The sequence below is a fragment of the Eucalyptus grandis genome, chromosome 7, assembly GCF_016545825.1.
Source record: "Eucalyptus grandis isolate ANBG69807.140 chromosome 7, ASM1654582v1, whole genome shotgun sequence".
Taxonomy (NCBI): Eukaryota; Viridiplantae; Streptophyta; class Magnoliopsida; order Myrtales; family Myrtaceae; genus Eucalyptus; species Eucalyptus grandis.
Genome location: NC_052618.1, coordinates 7,762,406 through 7,782,538, shown reverse-complemented (window position 1 = coordinate 7,782,538; position 20,133 = coordinate 7,762,406). Strand labels below are relative to the sequence as shown.

The 20,133-nt window shown below is 38.8% G+C and overlaps 2 protein-coding genes across 3 annotated transcripts; one reads left to right on the top strand and one right to left on the bottom strand.

Annotated features, from left to right (window-relative positions):
- The first annotated feature begins 848 nt into the window (after positions 1-848).
- On the top strand, positions 849-2,715 carry LOC120295301 (vesicle-associated protein 1-1-like). Its single transcript, XM_039316319.1, has 4 exons — positions 849-991; positions 1,130-1,200; positions 2,270-2,351; positions 2,497-2,715. The coding sequence occupies exons 1-4, from the start codon at positions 940-942 to the stop codon at positions 2,700-2,702; spliced, it is 411 nt and encodes a 136-aa protein (XP_039172253.1). The 5' UTR covers positions 849-939; the 3' UTR covers positions 2,703-2,715.
- Positions 2,716-13,498: 10,783 nt separating this feature from the next.
- On the bottom strand, positions 13,499-17,315 carry LOC120286457 (disease resistance protein RUN1-like). Of its 2 annotated transcripts, XM_039316537.1 has the most exons (5): positions 16,619-17,315; positions 15,315-16,452; positions 14,872-15,174; positions 14,509-14,788; positions 13,499-14,412 (listed from the first exon to the last, which is right to left on the bottom strand). In XM_039316537.1, exons 1-5 carry the CDS (start codon positions 17,113-17,115, stop codon positions 13,835-13,837), a joined length of 2,796 nt encoding a protein of 931 aa, XP_039172471.1. In that variant the 5' UTR covers positions 17,116-17,315; the 3' UTR covers positions 13,499-13,834. The 2 variants fall into 2 exon arrangements, with proteins under 2 accessions (XP_039172471.1, XP_039172470.1); XM_039316536.1 differs by having other exon boundaries at positions 13,499-14,788.
- Between the last annotated feature and the right edge of the window lie 2,818 nt (positions 17,316-20,133).

The following is a 20,133-nucleotide window of genomic DNA, read 5'->3' as shown; positions in this document are numbered from 1 at the left end:
TCTCCAACCGCCGGGCTGCGGTCGCGGACGGCGGTGCCATTCAATACCAACCCAAATTTCATTCTCATGATCGATTTGTTAAGTTAAAAATGAACCATTCGAAAAATATTATTTTAAAAATAATTAACTAATAAAAATATTTTCATTATCAATATCAATTTATATTTAAATAATTTCATGAACGATGAAAATATTTTTCGTTCATTCATTTTCGTAATTGATATGAGCGATCAACTTATTTTTTAAATTATTCGTTTTTCTCGAAACATTGTGCTCTTAATAATTATGAGGTTTAGAAACAATTTCTCTTCCAGCAAAATGGCCCGAAACGAATGTCCGAGGAAATTTTTGTTAACGTTTTTCTGTCTTTTTCATTGTTATTTTGTCTTCAATCGGAATTTCTCTTCTTTTACTGTTTTTGCTATTATTATGCCACAAAAGTCAGTTAACACCAACATGTAGGATTAAGGAAAAAGGAACCCAGGCAGAAGGTCTTTCTCATCCCTTTTTTCAGGTGCTTGTGCCTTAAAATTAATTTCAAAACCTGAAAATGTAAAAGATTAAAATTTCACACAAATATAGACACGCGGTCATATTTTCTTGACTAAAACATGTCGATATCAGACCCAACATCTCAACTCGTAAAGAAACCGACTTAAGAAATTGGGAATTTGTTAATACCACGACAAAAAACTCATACCCGAGTGTCAAAGGGACATAGTTATTAATCAACTTCTTGAACACTTATTAAAAAGAATAATTATATTATCCTTTTCATTTGATATACGTATTTCATTGCAAATCCGATTCCTCCACCGCCGTTTTTTGCTTCCGGAGAAGATCCCCGGATCTCTCCCCCTCGACTTTCGCAGCGGCGCTACCTCGCCGTTTTCCGGCCGACGACGACGAAGGAGGAGGCGGAGGACGACGGAGGAGAAGATGAGCACCGGCGAGCTGCTCGACATCGAGCCCTTGGAGCTCAAGTTTCCCTGTGCGTATTTCCCGGTTTCCCGGCCGGTTCCCATTTTCCCGATCTGGGATTCTCGCGATTCCGTCGTTCGCGTTTTGACGGTCTTTTTTTTTTTTTTTCTTTTTGATTTTTTTTTTTTTTTGGGTGTGGTTTGATTAGTTGAGCTGAAGAAGCAGATCTTGTGTTCGCTTCAGCTGTCGAACAAAACCGACAGCTATGTCGCTTCCAAGGTAACGCTTGTTCCGATTTCTTGTCGTACTCTTCGTTCTTTTCTGCGAATATTGGAAATTTGTTTGATTACGCCTGAAAAGATGAAATTTTTAAAACGTGATCCTGTGAAACAGCATGGCGGCGTGAGATTTGGTTGTCAAGTTCGAATTTTGTTTTGCCCCTCTAATGTATTTCGTAGGTGAAAGGAGAGGGAGAATGCAGATGGGATGGTTATTTGGCCCGTTTGTTTGTGTGTTTTTTTTAGTTTTTAAACATTTTTTTTTTTTGAAAAAAAAAAAGGAAATGCGTTTGGACGCGTTTACATTCCTTTTTTTTTTTTTAGGGAACAAAAAGAAATAGAAATAAGAAACACAAAATTTGTGTTCTTATTTCGAAACAAATTTGAGAAATACTTTCTTTTTTCTTTTTCTCTTATTTTCTTCTTCTTTTTCTTTTGGCCGGTCGCCGGCCCCATGGCCATGGCGACGGCGGCCGACGAGGGCTGGGCGCCGAGGCTCGCCGTAGCCGGGCGAGGGTCGGCGGGCGAGCTCGATCTCGCCCCCGGATCCGGCGAGGCCGAGCTCGCCCGGCGGCGGCGAGCCTCGGCCTCGCCGGATTTGGGCGAGTCGGCGTCACTGGCGATGGCCGGCTAGGCCGCGCCTCGCCGGATCAAGGCGAGGCCGACCCTCGCCGGGGCGCGAGCCTCGGCGTGGCTGAGGCGAGGCCGCCGACCCTCGCCGGCCGGGTCGCCGGCCATGGCCGAGGGCGGCGACCGCCAAAAGAAGAAAAAAAGAAAAAAGGAAAAAAAAAAAAGAAAAAAAAAAAGGAAAAAAAAAAAAAAAAAATAGAAAATATAAAAGAAATAAAAAAATTATACAAATTTACCAAACGTGTTTCTGTTTATTTTTTATTCCGGAACAAGTTTACAAACGCGTTTTTGTTCAAAAATTGTTCCCGAAGCAGAAACACTTTTTTCTATTCATGTTCCATAGAACAAGTTTTAAACAAAAATGCAAACAAACGCACCCTTGGATTTCTGTGTGTTTGTTTGCGGTGTTTTGATGTCTGAGATCTTCTTCGTGTGTTTAGGTGAAGACGACCAATCCCAAGAAATACCGTGTTCGCCCGAACACAGGGATTGTCTTGCCTCGGTCGACATGTGATATAATAGGTAATCGGAACTATCATTTCGTGGCCAAGTTCGTTTCTTTGTTGTGGATTCTCTATTTTGTGTCGCCCTTTTGCTCGGATTTGCTAGGCGGGTGAATTGTGGTATGTCAGTGTGTTTCGTTTTGTAATGTGTCCGGCTTCAGTAGTTACTATGCAAGCTCAGGAGGCTCCTCCTGACATGCAATGCAAAGATAAATTTCTTCTACAGAGTGTGAAGGTAGAGGGGGTCCAGTTAGAGAGGCTGAAGGAGGAGAGAGAGAGCGATGGGAGAACTGCCGTCAAGTTTCAGGCCAATAAAGCATGCCTCGAGTCCCCATGTAAAAATAACCTCATCTTTTGTCTCTTCCTTTGACTTATCCACACAACTAGGGGCAAAATAGTCATTTTCACCTTGTACAAATTCACAATCTACCCTTGGGCTGAAAATGATGGGCGGGCCTAAAAAATGGACTAGGAAATGAATAGGAACGTGTTGATTGGGCTTGAAATGGTTCAAGGCTTAAACAATGGGCTTGGAAAGTGAAATTGTGGGTTGGGCCTAATGGGTTCACTTGCTTGCCTTGGGCCTATCATGGTGGTTGTCCCACCTTGAGCCTAAGGCTTACTCTGGCATTGCTCAGCCCACGTCCTCACAGGCTCACTTCCTTGGTTCGTATGTCTTTTTTCCCCATACTCGGCTTAACCGGCGCTATCGATCGTTGAAGTAGCATCGCCCAATGTCCGTCCCGGACGTTCTCGATAATTCGAAGTTTAATCTTGGATTCTCATGTCATGTCTATTTCGCTCGTATACCATTTTGGTACAACTCATACTGATAGGTGGCTTTGAGAATTCATGCGTAACTAACTCATGCCAAACCACGTTCAAGATATTTTGACACATGGATGTCATTGACTACATGAAATTGTAGATAATAAATTTTTATTTCAAAGTGCACAATTACTGAGGATCGACATAAGGTCATTTGCAGGTTCGATAACAGTAAACGAAATCACCCGTTGTTTTATTATATTCTGTCCGCGAATTAACTTCTAGTCGTCCCTGTAATCAGTTTGCCTATCTATAGGATCGTCCTCACGCAAGTCTTACGGTCAAGTCGTTTTCTTAGGTCAAGTTCTTTAGTCACACGAGTTCTCTCTTCATTAGCATTTTCTCTTAAGGTTAGTATATCATAAGTAATCAATTTCGAGTGAGGTCAACTAACAATGCATTTACGAAATTTACATTCATTCATCCCTTAAAAGGCTTGAATTTCATAATGTCACACTAAGCCTCCGAAATCAATCCAACAAAGAAGAAGACTATCCCATAAAGAATCATATTAAATTGACGAGTAGTCTTCTTTGTGGGTCATTACAGGATCCACCTCTCTTGCTCCCTTTCACCTTTTATTTACTCTCCCTTTCACCTTTCATCTCTAGAAGACTACATCCACACCAACCCAGAAAAAATTGTATGAAAAAATGGCTCCTTTTGTCAATCACTTTCATGATCAAAGAGAACCCAAAAGATCGACCAAAAAAAAAAAAAAAAATGAAACACAACAGCAACCTCATCCGCTCGTCTCTCAAGAACTCAAATCCCCATCAAACTACTTGACCTCATCTACTCATCTCTCAAGAACTCAAATCCCCATCGACCTAAAATCACTCCTTTCTCATATGGGTAATGACAATATCGCGGGTTTTGTTGAGATGCCAATCTGATTATCTCTCGGCTCTCACTTTCTTCAATTGTGTCAAGGATGATTTGGGTGTCCAACATAGCAAACTAGATGAAGAAGAAGATGAACAGGAAAAAAAAAAAATTATATATTTTTGGATGAAACTGTCCTCAACCAAAGCCGATGAGGTTAAACTTTTTAGATTGACATAGCTAGTTTATATTTTTATTTGAAATAATGCACACTTTGAATTATCTTTTGAAAAAATAAAGACACTTCAGTCTTTATTTAAAATTTTCCCTTTTAGAAGTATGGTATAGATATCAATTTTTTTTACTATAACTAGAATTCAACCGGTGTGGTGCACAAGATGTTAAAATGTGAATTAAATTATAAATTTCCTTACCCTTAAAATATAAAAGAAATATATGAAGGATGAATAACTTAGAAGTACATTGACACTTCCAATTAAAGTCAATATTAGTTATTTTTCTTTGATTTTCGATGACTCTAAAGTAATCAAAAAATGGTGCTTGAGCAATTACTAATGGAATTGCTTAAATCACATGAACAAATGCAACTTACTTATATCATTTCACACTTGAAATGATTGACTATACTTAACCGATGAAACTTTTCTTTTAAAAGACATTTGCATATGTAAATGTGAGTCGAACTATCACTAGATATATAGTCTTAAAAAATATTGTTATAGAAGATTAAAAATGTCTAAAAAAGTCAGCATATTGATCCTATAGTAGATATTTTCATTCTGTTGGGAATTTCTGATTCCCTGAAACCGGATTCGACATTAAATCGAACCCCTAAACTTGTACGGAAAACGAGCCTGGGAAAAACACATACATCACTGATCCTAAGGCACATCACAGAATTGAACGTACCTTATTAGCCACAGATTAAATACCGACGCCGATATGAGGAAGAGAATTTGGCCCTGTTCGATCTAATGACGCCAATTCGCCTTGAAGGGAAGATGGGTGTTGCCTCTTGCTTACTGTTCTTTCTTTTGGAAGTGTTTTTGAGGGAGAGAGGGAGGAGGAATGTATGTTGCTTCAAAATGTGCGTTCCTCCCTCTTTATTTCCCCCTTATATACGTTCTATCCAAAAAGAAACGTGTCCCTTTATTATATCCCTCTATCCATGGGCTCTAATATTGTGGACCGGGCTTTTAGGCCCAACATGGGTGGACGGGCTAACTTAGGCCCATCACATTAATAATTAAAACCATCATCTCTCACTCACACATGGTGGGCCGAACATGATTCTCTTTACTTCTCTTCAACATTCATACCAGTGAATAATCCGTGCGATTAGCATACTTTGAGAGCTCGTTGCTATACATCTGTTAGGAATATATAGCAGCTCATAATGGGCATCGCACTCTGAGTAGATTTAGTATGCAGTACCCTAAATCGATCGATCACATTTATATATCTTTTGATCTCTTTTAAACAATGATATATTGTATTCACAATTATGATTATCCCAAAGACAGTCATAATGGGATAATCATAATTGATGACTAGTGAATACAAAAACTACAATGTGGTTCTCCAAATTCGATCTTCTTCTTTCCTTTAAACTCTTAATCTCAGTTCAGTTTGCTTTTCTAGAAATGTCCCATTAGATCGAATTAACTCATGACCATTGGTAACATCCTAAAATAGTAAACACTAAATAGAAATCTTGAGAATAAGTAAGAGTCATGAGGATACTCAAAATTGAGGAATTCTTTTCCCCAAGAATCTCACACGGCATGAAAGTTGAGATCAAACTTTTGCCACTCTTATTGGTCGTCTCATGCATACGTAGTATGAAATACGTATTGTGGTATTTAACTCATATCCCATGAAGCGTATATCTACACCTTTAATACCGTACAGATGATAGTTCAGACATACCCAATGTTTAACTTGAGCTTACGTATCTACTCATTCACAAAATTCATCAGAACTCACATCTGGCATCTTAGACAGATAAAGTAAAATATGTGGGGTATTTTACTTTTGGACATAGTACGTATCATGTCCTTATCTTAACACTTAGTTAAGGTGACATAAATATTTTAAGTTTGAGCTCTCGATTATCATCTAGATAATAAGCTTAAAAACCGTCTCATCTTTATTTATCACATAGTAAATAGATGCGATTACCCTTGTGAGTGGGCTAATCTTATATCTGTCCGATATACTTTCTCAACTTTATATAATGCACTGAGCATTAAGATATATAAAGATCAAATAAAGATTCATAGGCATATAATGAAAAAACACTAGTTCATAAATGTGAACAACTCAGGGAAATTACAATCCAGTATATTAGACTCATTCACAAAATTCATCAGAACTCATGCATATGTTGAGATAAAACTTTTGCCACTCTTATTGGTCGTCTCATGCATACGTAGTATGAAATACGTATTACGGTATTTAACTCCTATCCCATGAAGCGTATGTCTATACCTTTAATACCATACAGATGATAGTTCAGACATACCTAATATCTAACTTGAGTTTACGTATCTACTCATTCACAAAATTCATAAGAACTCACATCTGGCATCTTAGACAGATAAAGTAAAATATGTGGGTATTTTACTTTCAGACATAGTACATATCATGTTTTTATCTTAACACTTAGTTAAGGTGACATGAATATTTTAAGTTTGAGCTCTCGATTATCATCTAGATAATAATTTTAAAAACCGTCTCATCTTTATTTATCACATGATAAATAGAGGCGATTACTCGTGTGAGTGGGCTAATCTTATATCTGTCCGATACTTTCTCAACTTAATATAATGCACTGAGCATTAAGATACATAAATATCAAATAAAAATTCATAGGCATTAATAATGAAAAAACAGTAGTTCATAAATGTGAACAACTCAGGGAAATTACAATCCAGTACATCAGACTCTACGCAATCCTAGAGATTTTACATAGGTATTGGCTTTGTCATAGGATCTGTTACCATTTTATGCGTAGATATGTACTGTAAGTTCACATCCTTTCGTGCAACCATATCTTTAACAAAGTTATACTTGATATCTATATGTTTGGTTTTGCCATGATATTTTGGATATTTAGTGTACGCTATAACTGCTTGGCTATCACAGTTAACTAATAATGGATTTGCAGCTTTCTCAATAATACCTAAATGATCCAAAAATCTCTTAAGCCAAACTCCTTCTTGTACCGCTGCTAATAATACCACGAACTCAGCTTCCATTGTGAACAATGCTATACACGTTTGCTTTTTACCGCTTCATGATATGAAGCCATTGTTTAGTAAGAAAGCAAATCTAAAGATAGATTTTCTTTCATCTAAATCTCCTACCCAATCAGCATTTGAATAGCCTTCAAGTTGCAGATCATTTCCTTGGTAATTCAGCTTGTAAACAGTAGTTCCCTTCAAATACCTCGGTATTCTTTTAACGGCTTTCCAATGTGCTTGACCTGGATTGGATTGGTATCTACTCATCATTCCAACTGCAAAACATATGTTAGGTCTTGTACACATCACAGCGTACATCAAGCTCCTAACAGTACTAGCATAAGGAACATGTTTCATTTGTTCATTCTCTTGTTGAGTACTTGGACACAGTCTATGGCTCAATCCTTCACCTTTTGCAATTGGAGTGTCTATGGATTTACAATCTTGCATACGAAATCATTCAAGAACCTTATTTATATATGTTTCTTGCGAAAGAGATAATGATCTCTTCGAATGATCCCTTCGAATGATCTCTTGAAATCTTAACTCCAAGAATGTATGCAGCTTCACCCATATCCTTCATCTCAAAGTTGGAAGACAACCAACTCTTGACAATATTAACAAACTCCATATTGCTTCCAGCAATTAGTATATCATCGACATATAATATGATCACAAATTGATCTTTGGATCTTTTGATATATATACAATGATCCTCATCTATCATTGTAAAATCATATGCCATTATGGTATTATGAAAACGTATATACCATTATCTTGGCGACTGCTTAAGGGCATATATCGATATCAAAAGTCGACATACCTTTTCTTCTTGGCCTTTCATTATAAAACCAGAAGGTTGTTCCATATATATTTCTTCCTCTAATTCTCCATTGAGGAAAGCGATCTTTACATCCATTTAATGTAACTCAAGATCCATACTAGCCACTATTGCAAGAATACATCCATTTAATGTAACTCAAGATCCATACTAGCCACTATTGCAAGAATAATGTGAATCAAGGTAAATCTCATTACATGAGAAAATGTTTCTTCATAATCAATTCATTCCTGTTAATTATACCCCTTCACCACAAGGCGAGCCTTATGCATTTCTATCAAGCCATCAGCTTTACGCTTTATTTTGAGAACTCACTTGTTCTCAATAGTTTTGCGTCCTTTTGGAAGATCAACCAATTTCCAAACTTGGTTTAACTTCATTGACTCAATCTCCTCTTCATTGCATGAATCCATTTTTCCTTACTAGGGCAAGTTAGAGCCTCATTAATATTTCTTGACTCATCCTCATCTTGTGGAGCAACCATAAAAGTTTCCCCTTCGATGTCAAGACGTCGACGGGGAATACTTTTGCGACTTGTTCGCCATATGGGAGATTGTATACTTTGCACATCTTTCCCCATTATACTCCCACTCGGATTAGATAATGACGATGTCATCTCATCATGTGGTTGTAATTAAGAGTGAGTTGAATTAAATTTATCACTTCTCATGTTACTCCCACTTGGATGAACTCCACTAATATCATTATCTTGATCCAATGTTTTAAATAGGGAGTAATCTTTACCTATTTCGCCCTTTTTAGGAAATTCATTCTCTAAGAATGTGACGTCCCGTGATTCAAATTCAGTTATACTCCCACTTTCTTGCTCACTTATGAACACATACTCTTTCGAGTGTTCGAAGTATCTTATGAAAATACTCTTCTTTCCTTTGGGACCCAAGTTCCCAAACTTGTGAGAGGACTCATGAGTTAGGTAGCACAACCCCATGGCTTAAGAAAACTTAAGTCCGGTTTTCAACCTATCCATAACTCATATGGAGTGGAAGTAACTGATTTGGAAGACACTCGATTAAGTATATAGGCAGTAGTTAACAACACATCACTCCAAAAAGTGATAGGTAAGTTAGCATGCGCCATCATGGACCTAACCATTTCCAGTAAGGTTCTGTTTCTCCTTTCCGCAACACCATTTTGTTAAGGAGTATATGGAATAGATAACTGTCTTTCTATTCCTTTTTCATCACATAATTTTCTAAACTCATTAGATAAATATTCTCGACCTCGATCGGATCTTAATCTCTTATTTTCTTGTCTAATTGATTTTCTACCAAGTTCATAAACCTTTTGAAACAACTTAATGCTTCAGATTTATGAGAAATAAAATAGACATATCCGAATCGAGTATAATCATCTATAAAAGTGATGAAATAAACAGCCATATGCCTTCCACAAACGTCAGAATGGATTAGATGCAGAGGAAATTTAGCTCTTTTACCATTTTCAAATGGTTTCCTTGTTGTTTTCCCTACTAGGCAGTGCTCACATATAGGCAAATCGACTTTTTCAATGTTACCCAACAAGCCCTCTTTGGCTAGTCTATTCATACGTTGTTGGCCAATATGACCAAGTCTAGCATGCCACACATTCACATCATTATCATATGAATTAGGAGACGTGAGAAGGGAATAACAAACATTTGTATTAACATAGTCAATATCTAATACAATGAAACCATCTAGAAAATAACCACAACCATAGTAATTTGTATCCAAAAACAAATCCACACATCTATTATGGAAGTTCATATTAAAACCTAACTTGACTAACACTAAAACAGACACTAAATTCTAACGAATCTCCGAAGCATACAATACATCATGTAGGAATAAAGTGCGTCCACCATGCATGTTCAGTTGGCAGGTGTCAATTCTTTTTACTTCAGTTCTGGAGTTGTTTCCCACATAGATCCACTAGCTCCAGTTGGTACTCATCAGAAGTCCACGAAGGATTCTCTATCCTTTGCTACATGATTTGTCGCTCTTGAATCCACAGTCCACAAATGATTAGACTTAGTTAAGAATATAGAACTCGACACATAAGTAAAGTTATGAAAAATACAAGAGGTGTATACATTCTTTGGCTCATGACAGTCGCAAGCATAGTGACCCTTCTTGTCACAATTGTAACACTTCACCCTTGTAAGCTTCTTCATTCGAGGACGCTTTCCTCTTTTATGTTGATTAAGCTTAGGTTTCTTCCCTAAAGGACCTGCTTCCTTGCCTTTCCCTTTATCGAACCAGTTAGGACGTTTGCGCTTGGAGCTCAAAGCTCCATGTGAGCTAGAACCAGCATGATAGATTTCAGCTTTCGGCTTAGCTGTCAAGAGGCGGTTCTCTTCCAGCTCGAGATGACGCACTGCATCCTCAAAGGTTTTGATATTCTCATTATGGGTCAGGTGCACCTTCATATGCTCTCAACTCTGAGGCAATGAACGAATCACTGTTTGCACTTGCTGTTCATCTGTCAGGACATGGCCAGCATCTTTTAGCTCATTAATCATGTTTGACATCTTTCTAAGGTGTTACTTCATGGCTTGACCATGAGGCTTCTTATAAGAGTCAAACCTAATAGTGAGTTGTCTCAATCTAGTCACCGAAGTAGGACCAAACCTTGCTGCCAACGCTTCCCACATTTTCTTGGCATTCTAAAAACGCCTAAACTCTTGCATGACGTCATTTTCTATGCTACTCAGCAACGTAATGCGAGCAAGAGAGTTCTTTCTTTTCCATGCAACAAATGCTTCATTATCTCTCTTGTGCTGTGCAGTGTTTCCTTCTTCAGGTTCTACCATAGTCAAGTTAAGAGCTTCTAGTGCTTCTTGCTCTTCCAGCACATATTGGATTTTCATGTGCCATATTTCATAGTTATCGCCATTGAGGTTTTCATCTTTGTTCAGCTCGGCAACTATGCTCTTTGTAGCTGAAGCCATTGATATGAACACATCAGATATATATGCACAAATAATTAATGCATAACATTTATGCCTCCACTTTGCACAAAATCATCATATTAATGAATAATTTCAAGTAAGGTTTCAGAATCAAAAGGTCACTATGTTTCCAATCATTCTCCAAAAATCATAACTTAAAACTATCATTAATATAATTGTCTATGCAAAATAAATTCTATGAAGCTATAAAAACTTCTATGAACTACCTACAGCAGTTAACAATAACAGAAAGCAAATAATATTTGACATTTAATAGAATAATAATGCTTTCACATAATACAACTAACATATCAGTTGCCACATCAACAATAACTAGGTAGAAAAACATTACATAAGATGTCCACAAAACACACTAAACAAAGACCAGCCAATACAGCTAACACCAAGTCAATACACGAACTGGGAAAGATCCTATTTTGTTTAATTTATTGATCTTTTTCCTTGTAACAATCTAGTAATAATCATCTATAAAATCTATCACAATTTTCTTATATGAAGCGGCTTTGTTGACATCCCATGTGCGATTCAACACTCCTTGCCATTCTAGTGGAAGAGTGTTAATGAAAAATCGTACCATCTCATACTGTGGCAAGGGACGACCATTCCATGTGAACTTTTGAATTTTCCCATTGACTTCAAGAACGTGATCAATTAAGTCACCACTCTTCCATCGATGATCAGTCAGCTCAGCTATCAATTTAGAAAGTCTTTCCTTTTGTTCATCGGTAATTGTGAGAATAGGTATGCGCAACTTAAGGGGAGGCATTGTTCCTACAACAAATGCAGAACAAATAAGGGATCACATATAATCCACATAAACTTAATTGGAAAAAGAAACACATTCTTTTTCCTCTCTCTTCTTTTTTTTTTTTTTTTTTTGTCAACGGTCAATGGTCAACGGTCAACGGTCAAGGTCAGCCGGGTCGAGCCGTCGGGTCGAGTCGGGCCGAGTCGAACGGATTGACCCGGCAGGTGCGACACGCATGCGTAGCTGACGTCACGATGACGTCAGCTGGCACGTGCCGTGCACGCGCCATCGGCGGCCCCTGCGCACGTGCATTGCACGTGCTCACGTTGGCCCCGCACATGCATGTGACGCACGCGCCTGCGTCTTCTTATCGGCGCATGCAATGCCGATTCGTTTCGGTTGCGCATGGGGGCGCGTCCGGCAGCCTTTGGAGACGTTCTGCCACTCGTCGCGCTTGTCTCAACGAGACCTTCCATCCAACGCCATCGAAATGGATTTCGACTTACAAAAAATCAAAAAAATGGATGAACGGTGCTCGGGTGTCGGGATGTTTCCGCCCCGATCGGTGTCGGCCGATTAATTTCACGAAAAATCAATAAGAAATCATCCATAAACATGAAAGGGGTCGGGAAAAACATAAACAAGGATCGGGAAACAAGAACTACGGCTCTGATACTAATGTTGGGAATTTCTGATTCCCTGAAACCGGATTTGATACTAAATCGAACCCCTAAACTTGTGCGGAAGACGAGTTCGAGAAAAACACATGCATCACCAATCCTAAGGCACATCATAGAATCGAACGTACCTTGTTAACCACAGATTAAGCACCGACACCGATATGAGGAAGAGAATTTGGCCCTGTTCGATCCGATGATGCCAATTCGCCTTGAAGGGAAGATGGGTGTCGCATCTTGCTTATTGTTCTTTCTTTTGGAAGTGTTTTTGATGGAGAGAGGGAGGAGGAATGTACGTTGCTTCAAAAGGTGTGTTCCTCCCTCTTTATTTCCCCCTTATATATGTCCTCTCCAAAAAGAAACGTGTCACTTCATCATATCTCTATCCACGTAGCCCTAATATTGTGGGCCGGGAACTTAGGCAACTTGTGGGCGGACGGACCAACTTAGGCCCATCACATTAATAATTAAAACCATCACATTCATTATAAGCGTCATTGAAGACATTACGCTATAAATCTTGAAAAATAAAAATACACTAATTTTTTGTTAGTTAGATTGACCACATACTCTGTTAGAAAGTTAGTTCGTTTCTATTGTGCATGTAAGCACAATTTTTCATGCAAGATATTCTTTTGAAGGACATAGCGTATGCCGACTTATGATTAGATTATTACACATGTAGTTTTACTAGTTAAATTAAATCAATTATCATGAGAACAAGCATATTGTGCCTTTGAAGAATTTTTGTTAGATGGTTGAATGTAGAATCGATTTTTTCGTTTTAGTTTAAAATTGCCAAAAGAATAGGAACAATAGCAAGATTTCATTGTCTCCTAATGATCATATTCTTAAGCTGGACCATGCCAACCTGGTGAGCAAACTTTTTGCGGCGAAATTACTAATGTTAGTAAATAAAAAACAAGCATCAATTTGATTGTAGTCTATTTCAACATATTGGAGAATAGAATCCAATGGCAATGCTTATGCAATGAATAGATATTAGAGGATCGAGAAAGGAACCAAAGCTCATTCTTACTACCTTGAAGTTGTCTTGCAGATCAATCAAATGAAATGTGTAGACTTTCACTGAGTCAAATCGAAACGAACACAGATGTGCAAAATTGCAGGAAGCTGACACACAAACAAGACAATATAAAGTCTGAGTGTGATGGCCAAGAAAAAAGAAGAAGAATTTAGATCAGACATTTCAGAATGGAAGCGAAAATTGGAACCCGGTTATGCCCTTAATAGTCCTTGTTGCAGGAGGATAAGTTTGACACGCCTGATCACTTGCGAATTTGAATTAAAGAGATATGAACGCTAACTTCCTCTTTAGCCAAACTTCATCCACCGATCACTTTCTTGCTTCTGTCTGACCGCCATCTTTCTACAGTCTCTGAATCATCACCACCCGGAAGCCATGTCGTAGTCTCACATTTGTTGGACTGATGTGGCGCTCCTTCAGTAGTTCCAGCTTTTGAGATGCGAACACTGCCATCAAGTCTGACGTTTTGGAGACTACAATATTGACGGTACGTCACAATCAGCCGAGAAATATCAGTATATTCCAGAAGCAAGACCCGCAAAGACCATAATCCCGTAATGTTGCATTTCCCTTTCAAACATCTGCACCCCGAGAAATCTATCTCTTCTAACCTCTCCAGATTCTTAATGCCTCCAGGAAATTCTCTTATAAAAGTGCGAGGCATCTTTAGTACTTTCAAGTTTCTCAAATACTTGACGGATGAAGGTAGTTCGTCAACTACCGTGTCTGAAAGATCCATGACTTGCAGCTCCTCGAGGCTTCCAACGGAATATGGCAGTTTCCATAGGCTCCTGCAGTTTTTCAGGGATAGTGTCTGTAGATTCTCCAGCAAGCCAATGGAATAAGGGAGCTCACTGACTTTAGTATCGTCCAAAGCTAGGTACAAAAGAGATTTCAAATTACTGATTGAATCCGACAGAGAAAAGCATTCACAGTTGCAGGCACTCAAAACTTCAAGCTTCCCATACGAACCTTCTGGGAAATCAATAGCTTCAATTGAAGTTCCATCGATGTAAAGTTCTTTCAAAGCTTCCAAGGAACCCATATCTTCTGGCAACTCTCGCACAAAGCTGCAGAACTTGATATTCAAAGAAACTAAGTTCCTTAGCTTGCTAATGTATCTGCCAATACCCGGTAATGAAGAACAACCTTCCAGGTCCAGTCTCTCTAAATTTATGGGAGCACAGGAAACTGGAGATTTAGCAAGCCAATGACAACCTTTTAAGATCAAAACTTTCAATTTTTTGGCCCTCTGCAAAACAAGAGCATAATATAAAACACTTGTTTCTACAATCTATTGTCAAACTTGATGCGATGCACAGGTATGCCATCTACCTTCATAATTTGTCTCCAACACCGCCAACTTCTGGAGGTACTCCAAGAGAGATCAAGAACGACCAAGTTTGACAGATGTAAAGCGAGTAGACTGGAGATATTGTGGCATCCTCGCCATTCAAGGCACTTTAACCCTCGAAGGAAAGAATCCTCTCTGGAGCTCTTTGCATTCTGCTTATATCCTTTAATAATAGCATGGTTCATTTTAAGATACCTAAGCTTCGAGAAATTATTAAAAAATCTACGTTTAGGAAATGAACAGGGTTTGTCGAATGTGGCACTAAGGGCTTCAACTGCAACGTCCTGCCAATCATTGAAAAATGGTAAAAGGAGAAAATAAAATAGAAATGCATTCACAATCATCTCTGATAACAGAATCAAGTATTCAAAAGAAGCACTCTCATTCAAACTAAAGAAGAAACTTTCTTGTCTTAAAAATATACCTTCCTTTCATTCAATACTGGCTCAATATCCTCCTGATTCCATAGCCTGCTACGCTTGAAGGGTTTACTTGGATGCTCCTCCTTGACAATCTGCCTCCCGAGGACTTTTAGTTGATTATGCATCCACAGTTCATCATTTTCTCTGATTCTTACCAAAGATTTGCAATTGAGATCCTCAATTCCTTTACAAGGATCATATTTACAAGCTTCCCACATGTAAGAGGGTATTGTCTTGTCCTTTCCCATAAAAAAACAGGCTATATCAAGAAATATCTTTTGAGCATTTTCCTCTAAATCTTCATATCTTCTCTTCAGAATTCGTTTGACTTCCTTATTGAAAGGCTCTCGGTCCATTCTATCCAATGCCTCCTTCCAAAACTTTATGGACTTTCCATATAAAAATGAACCAACAACCTCAACAACAAAAGGAAGCCCTCCAGCAGCCAAACTAATGTCCCTTGCCAAAGAGCATAATTCCCCTTGAGGAGGTTTTCCTCTAAGAGCGTGCTTACAGAACAGTTGAAAGGCATGGTCATCATTCATTTGATTTACCTCGTATTTTTCAATGAGGATATCATCACAATCATTAGCAAGGATGTCGACAAGGTTGCTCTCCATAGAGATTACAATGATCCTGCTGCCTAGACCGAACCACCTTGGATCTAGGGCTTTGATTTGTTCAGAATTACTTACATCGTCTAAGATAATGAGAACCCTCATATTTCCAAATTTGTATTTGATAAGGGTGGTACCTTCAGCAGAAGATCTGAGCGTACATCTTTTCTTTTGCAGATCACCAATCAAATCTTCTTGCAGAGATAAAAGTGTCCTTTCCTTAAACATTTCATGGATATCTTTAAGGAAGCTCCAACCGTCAAAGAGATGACGGATTTTGTTGTAGATAATTACCGCAAGAGTTGACTTACCGACTCCTGGAAGACCCGATATCTCAACCACATGTTTTCCCGATAGCATTTGCCCTTCAACCACTTGTCCATCTTCATAGTGAACACCAATTTTTTTCATCATCTCTTGCACATGGTGATCCATCCCCACTAAATGTGCTGTCACATCTAAGTCATCCTTTCTCAACAACCGGCGGACTGTGGAAACGACCTCGTTTATAAGTTCATGCTCCCTGCCGAATGAGTAAAGGAAAAAAGGGTAAGATACGAAGAGGAAAGACTGGTCGGATAATATACCAGGCAAAAGAAAAGACGCATTCAATTTTTTCTTGCTTTAAATTGATACTCGATCACTGGTGTTGGATCAAAAGAAAAATTGAAATCTTGATTTTGACTTACCCATATTTAAATTTCTCCAATTCCCATCCGCGAATTCTTGAAACACTCTGGAGAGCCTCCTTCCAATTGTTTCTAGTCGCTGACGTCACCCCAGCAGCCGCAAGGTTGCAGAAGGACTGCTGATAACTCTCCTGCTGTTTGCCGACGACTGAAGGGCTGACGTCGTAGAAAATAGGCATGATTGTCCGGCGACACTCCACCATTTTCTCTACCTCCTTCAGACAACTCTTACTGGAAGCGAAATCTTTGGAGAAGATGGGAATGCATATCTCCGAGTGCCTGATAACTTCGAAAATCTTGGGCATGATCTCTTCTCCGATCTCAATTCCATCATAATCGATAAATGTATAGATCCCTGAAGCAGTGAGGCTTTCGTAGAGAAATTGAATAAAGCTCCTCCGAACGTCTTCTCCTCTGAAACTGAGAAAGACTTCGTAGCGGATAACACTGGGCCATCTAGCGGATGGAGGCCCCGAGTGATTATCGCCGCCAGCCATGAATGAGAAGCTCAAGAAATCGTAAAGACTAGGTCTTTCTTCAGACGGGACTACTGGGAGATCGTAGGAGGAAGAGAACAGGCATACACACCTGCTTCGATCTAAGAAGCTCAGATCAAAGTTATGGAATCTTGACTTTGAGTAGGCAATTCCAATGAGAACTCCGGAGGGGCATCTTTCATTCCATCTACGGCTTCCGAAATTTAATTTAATCAATTTAAAAATGCAATTCAATAGGCAATCGTTGGACTTCTTTTCAGTAGGTGAAAGAAGAGGTGGGCCCCACTTGGGTTTTTAAAAAAGGAAATAAAATGAAGGTTGAAAAGTCAAAAGACACAAGAAAAAGAAGGGTGTGCTAGCCCCTTTAAGAGAGGCCGAAGTTGGGAGAGAGACAGAGAAAGGAAAAAAAAAAAAGAAAAGGGAAAAAAAGAAAGGGGATTTGACACATGCACACTGTGAACACTTTGTCAAGGCAACTTGACTCCATAACACAATGCTCAGTAAGAGCTTAAGCCCCTTGTTCGTCCAATCAAAGTATTTTTCAGATTTAGGAAAACTCGGACCTCTGAGTCTGTAAGCTTTGCGGAAATGAATGACTTAAGTGTCGTAACTTACGAAATGTATCTTAAAACAAAATCGAAGTAAAATGGGCCACTCGGCTTGAGTGCTAATCCGGCCAAAATTCGGCAAATTACATACGTGGCGTTTTCCGACGTAAGTAAGTGCAAAACGATGCCGTTTTGCATATGACGTGGGCAAATAATGCAAAAACGGCATCATTTTGGTGACGTGGTAATAATTAATATAAAAATTAATTAAATTAAATTTAAAATTAAATTTAATTAAAATATTTTAAAATAATAATTTTAAAATTAAAAAAAAAGAAAAATAAAATAAAATGGGGGGAGACGACTGAGGGCTAAGCCCTCAGCCACCATGTCGCCTCCCCCCCGCCGTCGCCAGGAAGGGCGGGTGACGGAGGGGGAGGGTTGGGTGGTGGCGTCGGGCCCTGGCTAGGGTCGATGACCTCGGCCGACCGCGGCAATTTAATCTCGCGATTTACCAAGTCAAAATACGAATTGTCGTTTTGAGCCCTAATTAGGGAATCAAAATCGATCATTCATAACTTACGAACGGGCAATTGTTTCTTACTCATTTTCTTAAGATAAATCCAATTTGAAATTCGCACAAGAACTCATCAATTTGAAGAATTTTATCCTCCAGAGCATTAGAAAGTCAAACAATTAAGCTTCAATTGACAAAATTCGAATTGACCCATTCATGGCTATGGTTTAATTTCATAAATCTAGGTCCAATTTTAATATTAGGCTTAGATCCATTTTTTACCTAAGCTCGAGCAATTCAATTCAATGTCAATTTGAATGTGGTAATTGATCTTACATATGAGTAGCTCATTAAATATGACAATTGTGACACTAATTGAGTTCAATTTAAGTTAATTTGCCATTTTGCCCATTGAATTGCAAATTTTACCGTTTTAGCCCTTTAGGCCCAATTCAAAGCACTCATGGTTTCGACTCATTTTTTTCCACGGTAGTCATTCAATTAGGTCAATAAAAGACCCCTAGATCACGTTCATAAGGTTTGATTAGTTTAATTGTATCTTAATTGGTCAATTTCTTCATAAAAATGATAAAATTCCCCTTCAATTAAGTCCTTTAGGGGTCAAATTGCATAAATTTTTGATCCACAAGGGTCCCAAGTGGACAAAACACCTGGAACCTGACCAAACCGGTAAGGAATTGGTCAAAATCCGGTTGAACCAGACCGAACCGATCCGGCCGGTTTGACCATCCGTCGGTGGGATTGGCCGATTCGAGCCCTTGTCGGCTAGTTCTTGGCCTCCGCCACCATTACTGGAACCCTTTCACTCTCAATTTCACTTCTATACATTCAAGTTCCCAAAATTTTACAAATTGGTCTACGGATTTCGTTGAATTGCAAATTGACCCCTAATTAGACATTTTGACGCAATTCTCGATTTTGGCTTGGTTTTTTGCAAATCAAACCCACTAGATCAATTACCTGACACCTTGAGATCATAATGGAGAATTCAAAATGGATTTTTAACCGTTGGATCGAGATTTTGGCTATAGGGTCGAACCGACGGCCAGAATCGCTTAATGTGGGAGTATATAAGTAAAATTTATTCTATTTTCAAAAAGGGGGGGTTCATTTGCACGAATTTTGCTCTCTCCTCAGCCTCTCTCTCTCTCTCTCTCTCTCTCTCTCTCATTTCTTCCTCCAAAATGTTGCACAAACATATCACAATTTCTCTCTCTAGATTTGGTTCGCTTCTTGGACCGGTCTCATTCTAGGTTCGAACCGGCGGTCACCGGAGCTCCCAAACCTTCAAGCTGCTCGTGATTTGCCATATCAAGAGTTTTTGACGCTGCTGTGGAAAGAGGGGATCGGATTGGTGGCCGGATCTTCACCAGCGGCTTGATCTTTGCCGACAAGTCAAGGCCAGTCCGTTTTGGACCGGTTCTTCCTTTTTTTCCTTGAGCCAGAGGTTCGATTGGTCCCAATCCAATCCGTAGTGACCTGAACTAGGTTCTTGGAGTCCCGATCGTGATCCAACAATTTGAACCGACTAATCGCGATAAAAACCGATGAAAATCGCAAAAAAGGTAACGATTCAAAACTCAAATCCGATTAAGCGAGATTGAGTTAGTCGATTGGGGTTAGGATTCAAGATTAGGAGCTTTTACATGCTTAAGATTGATGAGTATGATTGTTGTAATGAGTTGTTAATGATTTGAATGATGATTATGATTTTAAGCCTAATCTGTAATTTTCGTAGGCCTGTACATAGGTTACTGTTTTGGCAAAAACGAGGTCCGAAACAATCTTGTTTCATCTCAAGTCCTCTTAAGATTAGATAATAGACATCCCAAGCTTCAAAACGATAGGTTGCAAACCCAAAATGAACGTCGTTTGGTCTTCCAAAAGCACCTCTGAAGATTATCGATTTTGCAGTAGTTTAGGTTTTTTTTT

Coding starts and splice junctions, on each gene's coding strand:
- LOC120286457 (XM_039316536.1), bottom strand. CDS start 17,115: ATGGCTGGCGGCGATAATCACTCGGGGCCTCCATCCGCTAGATGGCCC. Junction 16,453..16,618: donor TTGGAGAAATTTAAATATGG/GTAAGTCAAAAT, acceptor CTCATTCGGCAG/GGAGCATGAACTTATAAACG. Junction 14,789..14,871: donor GTTGGAGACAAATTATGAAG/GTAGATGGCATA, acceptor CTTGTTTTGCAG/AGGGCCAAAAAATTGAAAGT.
- LOC120295301 (XM_039316319.1), top strand. CDS start 940: ATGAGCACCGGCGAGCTGCTCGACATCGAGCCCTTGGAGCTCAAGTTT. Junction 992..1,129: donor CTTGGAGCTCAAGTTTCCCT/GTGCGTATTTCC, acceptor TGGTTTGATTAG/TTGAGCTGAAGAAGCAGATC. Junction 1,201..2,269: donor ACAGCTATGTCGCTTCCAAG/GTAACGCTTGTT, acceptor TCGTGTGTTTAG/GTGAAGACGACCAATCCCAA.